The 12,974-nt window shown below is 41.9% G+C and overlaps 1 protein-coding gene across 3 annotated transcripts in view; it reads right to left on the bottom strand.

The window, feature by feature from the left end:
* Positions 1-978: 978 nt before the first annotated feature.
* NHS (NHS actin remodeling regulator) overlaps positions 979-12,974 on the bottom strand; it is a 344,297-nt gene continuing 332,301 nt past the window's right edge. For 2 of the 3 annotated variants that reach the window (XM_070291381.1, XM_070291382.1), the window contains exons 6-9: positions 12,668-12,799; positions 8,308-11,274; positions 7,649-7,775; positions 979-5,063 (exon numbers count right to left, since the gene is read on the bottom strand). In XM_070291381.1, the coding sequence (XP_070147482.1) occupies positions 4,454-5,063; positions 7,649-7,775; positions 8,308-11,274; positions 12,668-12,799 (3,836 nt within the window). In that variant the 3' untranslated portion in view covers positions 979-4,453. The remainder of the gene's footprint in view (positions 5,064-7,648; positions 7,776-8,307; positions 11,275-12,667; positions 12,800-12,974) is intronic. The other variant, XM_070291383.1, reaches the window with a different exon arrangement.

Genomic DNA, 12,974 nt, shown 5'->3' with positions numbered 1-12,974 from the left:
GAAGCTTAGTGTGCCGCTTCACCACCTGTTGGCTAGTTCTTTGAAGCTTTTTAAAAATATATATAATTCCCCCCTCTGCCCCCTCCCTCTCAGTCCCTCTGTGACACACCACAGGCGTTGACTTTGACTCAATCCTAGGTGTACGTGTCAGTGCTGAAATTTGAAGCGGGAGGGAGCGGAGGCTTTGGGAATTGCGGTTTGGTACAAATGGGGAATTCAGTTCAGTCACTCAGTCGTGTCCGACTCTTTGCCACCCCATGGACTGCAGCACACCAGGCTTCCTTGTCCATCACCAACTCCCTGAGTCTACTCAAACTCATGTCCATAGCGTCGTTGATGCCATCCAACCGTCTCATCCTCTGTCGTCCCCTTCTTCATATGGGGAAAGTTATTTCAAAAAGTTATCTCTCCACGAGGCAAGGTAAAACAGACCTTGGAGCCAGATTTGCTGGGTTTGTACCCTAGCCCCAACATTTAAGCACTCTATGGCTTTGGGCAACTCAGGTAAATAATGGCTCTGTGCTTCAGTTTCCCTATCTGGTTAAACGGGCACAGCATGGCGGGGGCGGGTATTCTTGAGTTAAGAGTAAGCAAAGCACTTGGAACAGTATCTGGCACAAAAATTTGTGTGATAAAGGGTTCGTGACATTACTTAGTGGTGTGTCAAGGTTTCTCATCACAGTCAGTAATTATCAGAAACCAACCAGGTTACTTTAAAGAAAAGCCATAAGTAATTTCCTGGCCTGGAGAGGTATAAGGAAAGTATACTGGATGTTGGAAATGTATTCTCTCTCCTCTCAAATACAAAGCAAAATTAGAGCCCTTTACAGAGACAGTGTTTATTATTACCATTATCATTTTGCTCATACTTTTACCATAGCAGTTCCCCTTGCTTAGGTCCAGGTCCCCTATGAAACACTTGCTGTTTGTAAAACCCCAGGCGTGCAATTACATAACAATGAAGAGGGAAGCCAGTTGTTTAATTGCAGTCACGTTTATTTGCAGTTTCTATACACACTTTCTAGGTAATCAAACTTTTCTGGTACATTTTTTTGAGAGGGGTTCACAATGAAATTGTCACCATTTTTACTAAAAATAAATACAAGACTTAAAGTGTTGCACAGCTCTAAAATATACAAAGGCTTGAATTGAATGTAAACGTTGAAAACATCTTACAAAAGAAACCATTTTTGCAACAATTTAAAAAGTCCGTATTTACAAATATTACAAAAATACAAAATGGAGGCAAGTCCATAAACCATTGTCTTTCGGCCAGCATGAACTGGTTCTAGTACCAAAAGAGTTACACTGTAACCTTCCTCATAGTTGTAAATCTTTGTCATGATCTAATTCTCTAAGTCTGCCACCACTGCAGCATATGTACTCTCTCACTGAACTTTGGCAAGAGCAAACAGCATGTTTTTGTTTGCTACAACTAGTCCATGTCCTCTACTTAGCCAAAAAAAAAAGAAAAGAAAAAGAATCAAAAAATAAGGAAAAAATATCTCCCCCACACAACACGGACATGTTGTATAACATAAAAGAAGAAAAAAATAGCATCAGTGCAAACAACAGAAGAAAAGTTTGGGTTGATGTTCCTCACAATACCTAATGTGTGTACCCTGCTTCAAGACGGCAGTGATGTTGAAGACGGCCCTCTAAATCTTGCTCTTATATGCTATGTGATAAAGCCATGTAGACTATTCCAAATTACAAAGGAATTTCTTGCTTTTTTAAAACTCAGTTTGTTACTCAATACTCTTTTGCACAGTGAATTTTAAATCCATCTTTATCTGGGTTTTTTTTAATCTATGAAATATAAAATAGAGAAACTCTGCTATAGATTTTTAGAGTAAACAAAATAAGTAAAACTATATTCTAAGGGTTAGTTCTGTGATCATTACATATAGATGCTATCTTATTGCCTCACAATTCAAGTCAATATGTATTTTAAAATATATATGGTACCATTACTTAAATTAATATCAATAATAAGGTGACATATTTGTTAAAGCCAATTTGTGTTTTCTGTTCAAGATTTAGAATCACTTTTAAAGCCCACATACCTTTCTTTACACTAAAAAACCCCTAATTACACAAAAGCCATACTGCAAACGAACTGCTTTTACGAAAATTACAAAAGATCACCTATTGTGACTGGAAATGACTTCTTATCACATTTGTCTAAAAACCTTATTTTTAAAAGTTTGCCAAGTGTACTTTTCAAAGCATGAGAAAAAAGTTATTCATGTTCCCATGTGGTGTTAAACCATGCTGGTTTTCTTAACTAATGGGTTCCAATGAGAAATGATGGTCCACTTTTTCCAAACCCCCAAACATTTTTCTTTTAATAAAAAGTATAACACTTTATAAATGTTCAAATGTATCCTTTACCAGGTAGCTTATCTATCCCTGCACAAGCATACACACACACACACACACACACACACACACACACACTCTCCCTCCTCTACCCCACCACCCCAGCACCCCTTTTACATACAAGGATGACAAGAAATTAAGAAACACATTTTGATAGCAAAAACAAATAGAATAAACTGGATTTTTTTCCCCAAAGAAACAAACAGAAACCCAACAGCAATCAGATCCTGTAATTCTCACTCTGTAATGTCTTATAAAGTGTTTCTATTGAAAGACAGCATCTTCTTAGACCAGGCTTTCTCCTTCATATTGCATGAATTAAACCAAAACCACAAACCCCTTTCACACATCCTACTTTCCCAAATACCACTTGCATAAGCTTAAAACCAGCTGCTTATCAATTTCTTGGTAACTCTGGTATGTTCTATCATTCTAATCACATTCTATTCTTTTATAGGCCATATTCCTTCTTAGTTCTCTACTTTCTACCTTCTCTCATTCAAAACATATTCCAAGTTCATAGCTGCTTATGTTTCTGACATATCATCTCAAACATTAGTATCAGTTCATGTTAAAATCACAGGTGTATAACCCATTGGCAGATTTCAACTTGTAACTACATTTTTTTTTCAGTTTTAAGACAAGAAAATTCAAGTAATTTCAAGTAATTCAGCTTGTTTCCCTGCCTTCATTTTGTCAGAGCACTTGCCCTGACATTTCTTGTCCCACCCACCACCCTCCCCTTTTGCCATCAAGCAGATAGAGTAAAATCAGACAAAAACTCAGTTGTATGTAGCATTATGAACCAGAGATGCTCCCCAATCCCATTTAACAGTGAATATAAATAATGCATATACACATACCTATTTCCCAACTACGTTGTTCACAGTGTCATTTCTGTTAATTTTTAGGTAGCATGAATCTCGTCAGCACAGAGAGAAAGCGTCACTGAAAACTCATTGCAGGTACTTACTGATAAATCCACAGCTCTGTGGCATGCTTATGTTTTATTTTTGTTCATTAAAGAACCTGGAGCTAATTGCTAAACTGTTGAAGGAGTTTAAAGATAATAGTCATCAGATTATGACTGTTTATGTCCCCAGTAGTATAATATAAAATGTAACCTAAAATTAACTACTGTTTTCCCTACTCATTCTCTTTAAAGCAATCCATTGAAAAACTGAAGTTAAAAGGACACTGTCAAGTGCTGTTGTTCAGGGCTTTGTATTGAAAATGATGATTTCTCTAATTTTGTTTTTTAAATCAAAAGCATGCTTTTAATTCTGTTCAGATTACCACGTGGCCATCAGCCATGTGTTACCAGTAGTTTGTGTGGTGCTGCAATTTGTCACAAAAATGGTTAAGTCTGAATTCATTGTTTTAAATTAATCACATTTCACTATATGACCTCAAGATTTCCTTTATTTCACCAGTTTAAAAGTCATATTTGAGGTTTATCACTCAGAAATCATATTGGTGGACATTTAAATATGGTCTTTGATATGAAAATGGTATTCACAGAATACAATTATTACACTGTATTTGTTGTGTTCTATAAACAGTTGATGTGTGGTAAATAATTGGCCACATGTCCACTCGTCGTCAATAAATCTATTTACACATTTTTATCAAAAATATGGTATTTACATGTGTGTAGTTCTTCTAAATTTTGCTTTAGTCCATTTGAATGTAAAAATATACCAAACCTCCAGAGTAATTTCATCTTCATATGAATTATGACAGTGAGGGCTTTGTTTTCTGAATAGGCAGCTCTGGGAAATAATTTTTCTAGGCTTTGTGAAAAGCACACATTTTAAAATTCTCTATTATCAAAAGGAATGCGACTGGGTAAATCAAACTATGCTAAAGAAAAATATGAAAGACAGTGCAGCTACTGAAAAACATAAGAAAGACCGAACCACCTTCCATTTCCCCAGCAAATATTTAGGAACTCATTGGTAAAGGTGATGGGACCACACCACATGCTGACTTAACCCACGTCTTCCATTTTGTTCCTCCATCCTCATATGAGTAAGGTTTTGGCCTTGGATAGCCAGCCTGGCAGGGTCGCCTACGTGGAGCTCTGGGAGGATCGGTCGTCGTGTGGGCTCCCATCAGAGTTTTCGGTCTCACCCTCGGAGATTGCCTGCATGGGCGCATTGTACAGCCTGCAGCGGACGCTGTAGCGGCTGCTGCTGGCTGCAGGAGGAGCCCGGGAACGTCCAACCCTGGCCGATGCTGAGGTGACAAAGTTCTTCGAGGAAAACCCTTCTGCGTTAACCCGTGGGGAGCACGGAGAGAGGGGAGATAGTGCTTCAGTTCCCGGTGACCCCTGATGGGCCTCATGGGGGCTTTGGGGGGACTCTGCGGTGAGGTCCCCAGGAGGTTTGGGCAGGATGGGACTCTTCAGGATCTCAGTAGCAGACATACGGTAACTGGAATCAGAGCGACTGCCTTTCTTCAGGAGTAATAGCTTAAACTCTTCATTGGATGTGTTGGACTTTTTGGCATTTCGGTAGATGAGGCCAGGAGACCTCTGGCTGTTTGGGGTGGTCACATTGCTGTTGGGCGAGGTGACAGAACCGGCACTGTTGCTGCTACTGCTGCCCAGGGAAGCTCTCGACTTACTGCGGACAGACATGTCCCCAGAATCTTTTCTTCCAAGTACTTTCCTCTTGGACCTTTTAAGAAGGGGAAAAATCTCAGTCCACAATACATTTGGAGGAAACTAAAAGTGTTAAGTCACATTTCTGCATCCCCTTAAAGAGCAGTTCGGTGCCCCCTGTCTGCTGGGATACTAAGCATTAGGGCCGCGGACGTGAGGAGTAAGACCTAACCCTTGTACTTGTAGCCTGTGGGAAATTCTCCAATAACAAGTGGACAGGAATTAGGTTTATGGAAGGGACCATTTCAAATAATGACTCATGTGGAGGCTAGAGGTTTTAGAGGAGGACTTACTGGCATGTTTCACAAAAGCATAAAAAACTGCTGCTGAGTTCTGGTTAGCATGTAGATGGTGAAGGACTGTCCCCTTCATTCAGCCTGTCTCTGTATTACAGATGAAATACTCTGATGTCTGGGACTGGCTTCCTGTGATTATTGGGAGAGCAAAGTGGATGGAGGTATGGATGGGACAGGACTAGCTACAGACTGATGGTTGATAGGCTTGGGTGATAGACATGTCTGTGTGTGTGTTTAGGTGGGGGGGGGAGGGGTGGGTGCATTATACTATTCTGTCTACTTTTAAAATTCCTCCATATAAAGATATTTCTTCCATGACTCCTTAAAGAAGTCAATCTATTTTGGCTGCAAATACCATTTTCCATAGCTACCTAGGAATGTCAACGCTCTATTAATCAGTATCTAGGCCACCTCTGGAGCTCTTAAAGCTCTGTACACTATAAGCTCTCAAGAAAAGAAAACATTTCTTGTCCCTGTGCTACACATAAATAAATGCTGCCTAAATGTAAATCTAAGATTGCCAAACTCTGTTAAGTCTACCAAACCTAGGCAACCATCCGTCATTGTGTTATTTCTTTAGCTAAAATAAACAGGCATAAATTTAGTGAACTTAATCATGAGTCAGCATGACTTCAGTTCATTGCTACGTATTGGCGACTTGCTTTCTCACCAACCTAAAAACCTGTAGGTTAGAGAAAATGTCAGCTTTGCAACTGGAGAGCAGCCTGATTTTCATTCACTGGAAGCTCTATGGTTACTATCTTGTGTATGCCAGTGTCTGGCACTCCAATAAGGTAGGGATTTCAAATTAATGTTTGCTTTTAGTATCTATCATATTCTAGACAATGGCATGATACTGTATCATCAGAACTGAACACATGAGCTATAGGTACCCTATTTACAGCAAGGGAATAGGTACACATGTTTTAAGTGACTCAAGACTGGATAGGAAGTGGCAACATTGGGTTTCAAGTCCATGTCTTTCTGACTCTACTCCTTATTTTCTGTCCACTCTTCTAGACACTAGCATTGGTTCTTTAACTCACACAACATTTAATAACTTGTCCTAAGGTTAGGGATAAAAGCAGGTGAGGGGAATGTAGTTGGGGACAAAGAAAAATAAAGATTCTTCATTCTCCGAATAGAAAGATGAGCCTGCTAAGGTCTACACAGAATTTGCTTGTGAGCAGTGCTCCTTCTTTATGAGAGAACCACATGAAGAGAAAACACGAGTTCCCCTAGGAGGTATGATCCTGGGGGAAAAAACAGTGGTAAGCTACTTGAGAAGAACTTGCTTCACAATATAACTCCATGAGGAAGACAAGACAGTCCCCAAGTTTTGTCCCTTGGGAGCCACGTCTAGGTCACTGAGACCTAGTGAAGTAGGCAGTCGCAGCTGTGAAAGGAGTAGGCATGCTCTGGACAGCTCAGTCTGATACAGGCTCAGTTTCCAAGGGCTAGTTCCTGCTCTGTTCTTTGGTCACAGCTTTTAAGGAGTGTTCTTGCAAATAGGGGCCCTGATCACAAGGATGCAGGGACTGATGAGAGAATGTGAATGATCAGCATGGAAGCAGCCCAGAGGACATCCCCTATTCATGAGATGCTGCTGCTGCTGCTGCTGCTGCTGCCGCCGCCGCCAAGTCGCTTCAGTCATGTCTGACTCTGTGACCCCATAGATGGCAGCCCACCAGGCTCCTCCATCCCTGGGATTCTCCAGGCAAGAACACTGAGATGGAGGAGCCTGGGATGGAGCATTAAATCTAGAGAAGGCCAGTGTTATTAAAGAAATGTTAAGTTTTAGGAAGACAGGGGGAAAAGAGAGTAGTGATTAGTTGTTGTGGACTGTGAAATGGGCAGGTTTCTACACTGTCTTGTTTTAAATCTGGGGCTGTATGTAGTGAGTCAACTTATCTCTGCTAGTGTAGGGTTATAGCTTTGAGCATGTGTTTTAGGTTAAGGAATTATTTAAAAGTCAGAGATTACACTAGAGTTTGAGTTTTCACTCTTAAGTTACTTGACCACAAATTGCTTTCAAATAAAAACTTGTTCCAGAATGTCTTTCCTCTGGGAGGAAAAACAGCTTCCCTCAGCAGTTCTTAGGAAAGTCTCTCAATTGAAGTCTACCTCACTACGTATAAAGCCACATATTTCTCAACTTGAATGATAAGTCTATCAATTTGATTTGGAAAAATAATTTTTTCCTTGTGTTTTTTGAGGAATGTATTACTAGTACCCAAGGCTTTTCCATATTTGCATTTGCTGAGAAGCATCATCAGAAGTGAAACCTTTGGTGTCATTGCCTCACCTGTGAATAACTGCAAACAAATCCTCAGTTGTTCGAGGTTTGTTGGGAGACACGAACACACTTTCTGCTTCAGCCTGAGAGTCTTCACTTAATGGTGAAATCACAGAGTCATCACTGGGTGACGATTCTTAAATTAAGAACAAAAGCATCTTTAGGAAGAAGTCACCTGGCACATTGCTGGGCTTCACTCACTCGGGGAACAATAAACAGCAGTTACCTGGCTGCCATTTTTACAATGAAAGAGCTATCACTTAGTCCCTCTGTAACAAAAGCTTTGATTGTAATTGTTTTAGTAAGTTAAAAAGGAGGAGGGATTTGTCTTACATACTGTGGTGCTCCTATGTTGGGTGCATATATATTTATAATTGTTATCTCTTCTTCTTGGATTGATCCTTTGATCATTATGTAGTGTCCTTCTTTGTCTCTTTTCACAGCCTTTGTTTTAAAGTCTACTTTATCTGATATGAGTATTGCTACAAACTAATGCAATATTGTAAAGTAATTAGCCTCCAATTAAAATAAATAAATTTATATTTTAAAAAAAGGAGGAGGGAAAGCAATACCCAGGGCTGTACTGTATTATGGGGAAGGGAAGAAAGAACACTTCAGGAAGTGCCAAGAGACACCTTTCCATTGTGACAAAGGTGTCAACAACTGACCTTTCAGTGAAACCTCATCCACACTTCCTTGGGTCTCCTCTGCTCCGCTGTTATCAGAGGCACTTTTGGCTGAAATCCCTGAAGCAATATTTTCCTGCTCAGAACACTTTTCAGGGCATGGATTTATAGTTGATATCTCTGCTTCAGAGCTGATATTCCCAGGCACTTTGTCATGGTGGTGGCTCATCCCAAGTTGAGGCTTAAGTTGATAGCCTATGTCTGTGACTCGAGTTGGAGAGTCTGACTGAGGTGTGAGCACATCCACAGACTCTGGGGGTGCAGCTTCCTCACGATCTACAAAAGACAACTTCTGGACCTGCGCTAGGGCTCCATCCGGACCAGCTCCATATTGCAGTGTCTTACCATCTGAATCATTTGGGCGAGCAACAGAGACCCTCTGAAAGCCTTCCATGAGAAAGTCACAACTTTTACTTGGTTTGTTTTCTGAAACAGGCTCACTCTCCATATGCATTTGGTCTCTTGTGACACTTGAATCTAGAAGATTGCTACCAGCTGAGGTTACTGTTTCTGGATCACAATGATGCTTCACATCAAAAGTATGTTTTTTTTCTAACTGTAGTTTATCTGGTCCCATCTCAACTGCAGAGGAGTCTAAAAAGGACAGGATGGTGTCTTCAGTGGCGTACTGACATGGTAATGATTTCTTAATCACGTGTGGCCTAATCTTACCTGTGGTGAGAGTGCTTTCCTCCAGGTAGGGGAGATCTGTGTTGTTGCCTTCTTTTTGCTTAACTTCTTCAGATTTACTGATGGACCTAAGGCTAACTGATTTCAGGACCGTGGGTGTAATTGCAAGAGACGGTGGAGGATTGGACCTCAGAGTTTCTCCTACTGTGTTCTGCTTATTATGACTGAAGACATGTAGTGGGTGGCGGTGGTGGAATGGTTTGTTCAAGACATTATGAAGAGCACTTAGGTCAAGATGGGTAGGAGGTATAATTGGAAGTTCCAGATCTTTACTTAGTGACAGAGCGCCATCTTTTAAAGAGGGTTGCTGAAGGGAAGATTTCCTTTCCGGGACTTTCGGCTTTCTTTTGCTGCCTCCAGGAGACAATGGGCCAGAAAAGAAAGCAGTAGGAAAAGAGGATGTTGGCGTTTCAGACTGGCTGGAGTAGCCGCTTGATGGAGATGCTAGGCCAGCCAGCTTTTCTGGTGAAGCCAGTTTAAACTCATTGTCGACAGAAGGAAGGGAGGGGGTGGTGGCTCTAGATTCTGATTGGGATGTTTGGGATTCAGAACTCTCTGGAGATTTAATGCATTCGATAATGGTGGTACCTGTAGCAGTGCTTGAATTCGATAAAGATCTGTAAGGGTCATTTGTTTTCAAGTCATTTAGAAGCCAGAGGTCTGCATAGTGAGTTGATTCAGCACCTTCATCTTTGAATGGTGGAACATCTGGAGTGTCTAACTGAGGTTCCTTAATACCATGTTCATTCTGGTTCATCCACGAAGGTTCTGGCTTGGTGGGAAGATTGGCATTTTCCATTCGAGAAGGTGTGTTGGAGAAATCGAGAGGCAGCTTCATTTCCCTGGAACTGTGAGGCAGGAGCTGGCCACTGCTCGTCTTTGGTTCTTTCTTCTCAGAAGTGTCTGCATTTCCGTCAGACTTCCTCAATGATGAGCTACGTTTAGGTGGAGTTGGCTTTGCCTTTGGTTTCCTGAAAGAGATGCTTGGTCTCCCCTGCCTCCTGTGGTCTAAGTAGTCCTGCCAGGCACAGTCTGAAAGTGCAGGAGGAACCCCAACGCCCTGGCCGTTCTCTGGGCCTAGGGCTGCATAGTGACAGACGTAATTCTTACTGCCTTTGAGACCACAGTCAAAGTGCATGGAGGTGTAGTATCCTTCTGTGTCCACTGAAAAGTGAGAGCTGGTATCAGCTTTGTCCGATGGAGACTTTTCCAGAAAGCTGTCATAAGTGGCCATGCTCGTGAAGCTTGGGCAGCCCAGGCTGTCTGCCTTGGGACGCTCAGGACTAAAATCCTGGCGGCAGGAGGCATCGTGATGATGGTGTAGGTAATTCCACTCGCTGTCGCTCGTGTTGCTATTGTTGGGGTCGTCCAACAGGTCTGCCACTGTGGAGGTAAAGGAGTTTGTCCGGTGGCCTCTCACTTTCTCCAGTTGGTCGTTGTACTGCTCTGTCACGAAGACACTGGTGTCCTCATTAGCATGTGGGGCCGTGTTGAGTGACAACTCCGAGTCACAGTGTGAAGAGCCAGTGAGGGGAGGCGAAGCTGCAGGAGGGATTGTCTCTGAGGTCTGTGAGGGGCATGTGGAGCTGCTCCCGCTCCAGTTGCCACTGGATGACTGGTGGTCATCTTTCTGGTCCATGTGGCTGCTGAGGAGGACGCCAGCTGTGGAAATGCAGTGGATGGGGCTCCCAAAGGTGTCTGAGTTGGAGGAGATGTCGCAGCTGCCAGAATCGGCAGCCATCCGGGACAGACGTGACCTCCCTCTCTCATTTAACTTGTGCTGGGGGCTGTGAAGATGTTGAGAACAGGCCAGGCTCAAAGCAGGCTGGTGCTCCTGTGCACCGGGGCTGCTGGGGGCCTCACTGCAATCGGTAAGGGTTCTTTCTTGGTCTCCCATGAAAGGCTCCCCCTCTTCATATGCTGAGGGTTTAGCACCAACTTTGGGCTCAGCATCCCCCGCTCTGTTGCCCTCCCTGGGAAGGCTCCGAGATCTCGTGCGGCTGCTCACTGCAGTAGTAAACACCGTGTCACCTTTGTCTGCCAGTGCAGAAATGTTGCCAGCAGAATGAGAAAGGGAAGCTGCAATGCTTTGACCTCTTTGAGCTCTGATTCTTCTTCTGGATGGAGCAGCAATCAGAATATCCTCAGTTTGACACTCCGAGTCCCTGGTTCCAGACCTCCTGTTGACAGTGTTGGAAGGGTCTGGATTTGTGTGCACAATCACATTCCTTTCCCTGGCCACGGGCGATTCATCAGAATCTAGGGCACATGGAAAGGCACAGTGAGATACTTCATACATCAGCAGATGAACAGACATTCTGAGAGCTGTCCACAAGTCTGGATGCTAGCATGTTGAAGTTTTTCTTACAGGAAAAAAAAATCAGTGTATAAAATGAGGAGAAAGTTACAATGCTTTGGGCAGTCTCTCTCTGTCCCTTTGCCTCTCTGATTCTCTCTCTATATATATACACACACAAATACACACTGTATGTATATATGTATATACATTAAGAGAAGATAAGTATCTAGATCTCTTGTGAATCCTCTCTCTTCACAATCAAATTACTTTACCCCAGTAGGTCTAATATTTTTTTAAGTAAAATACATCTTGTTTTTTTGGCCACTATACACTTTTATTTCTTGATATAAGCATAATGAAATAAAAATCATAGAATTCATTATGATATAATCTTATATACAAGAGATACTATCATAGTAATTATTAAAATTATAGGAAGAGATATCTTAAATACATTGAACAAAAAAAAACAGAAAAACTATAACCAAGGGTATCATGTTATCAATATTCAATATTTGAATATGCTTAAAATTTACCTTTTAAAATAATTAATGTCATACAGTATATCTCTCTTCAGACAAATCTATACTTTTCTAAAAGAGTCTTTCACTGAATCTTGTTTTGCTTAATTTCTACCTTCAGAATATTTTTACAAGTTATCAAAATACTCTATTTCAGCCATAAAATCTGAATGTGCATGCTGTGCATGCTAATTTGCTTCAGTTGCATCTGACTCTTTGTGACCCCATGGACTGTAGCCCACCAGGCTCCTCTGTCCATGGGATTCTCCAGGCAAGAATACTGGAGTGGGTTGCCATGCCCTCCTCCAGGGGATCTTCCTGACCCAGGATCAAACCCGCATCTCTTATGTCTCCTGCATTGGCAGGTCGGTTCTTTACCACTAGCACCACCCCAGTTCAGTTCAGTTCAGTCGCTCAGTCGTGTCCGACTCTCTGCGACCCCATGAATTGCAGCACGCCAGGCCTCCCTGTCCATCAACAACTCCCAGAGTCCACCCAAACTCATGTGCATCAAGTTGGTGATGCCATCCAGCCATCTCATCCTTTGTCATCCCCTTCTCCTCCTGCCCCCAATCCCTCCCAGCATCAGGGTCTTTTCCAATGCATATATAAGTAAATCCATAAAATCAAGCTTTCACAGTCAAGAATGCAAATTTTAAAAGTAATACTACCTGGCTTACTGAACACAAAACAAGTACACATCATTTCAAAACCTCTATGAGTCACAATAATAGCTGATGTTTTTAAGGAAGCTGGTTAAAGGCTGGCTTCCATTGTGTCCATATAATTGGCACCTGACAGAATGTTAACCATTAACAGTTTTATACCACACCTATTTCTTGTTGGACTCTTCTGGGGATACCCGAAATGGTTTTCCTCCTCCTCAGCTTTCGTCTCCGCTGTAGCACAGATTGTGAATGAACAAGAGAGCAGCGTATACTAGCCTCTCTGTCAAAACCGACTCCTGCAACCCACAAATAGGTCTCATTAGCTTTTAGGAATGGCAAACAAATTTTCATTTGCTTGAAACACAATGATATTTATTGATTGGAAGGAAGAGTTTGGATTAAGCCTGTAAACAAATATAAGGGAGCCCTATTCAGCTCTTATTTAAATTATGCTGTAGTTCATTAAGCTTT

The sequence above is a fragment of the Ovis canadensis genome, chromosome X, assembly GCF_042477335.2.
Source record: "Ovis canadensis isolate MfBH-ARS-UI-01 breed Bighorn chromosome X, ARS-UI_OviCan_v2, whole genome shotgun sequence".
In the NCBI taxonomy this organism is placed as follows: domain Eukaryota; kingdom Metazoa; phylum Chordata; class Mammalia; order Artiodactyla; family Bovidae; genus Ovis; species Ovis canadensis.
Note: the sequence above shows the minus strand (reverse complement) of the source record. Positions and strands in the feature narration are given on the sequence as shown.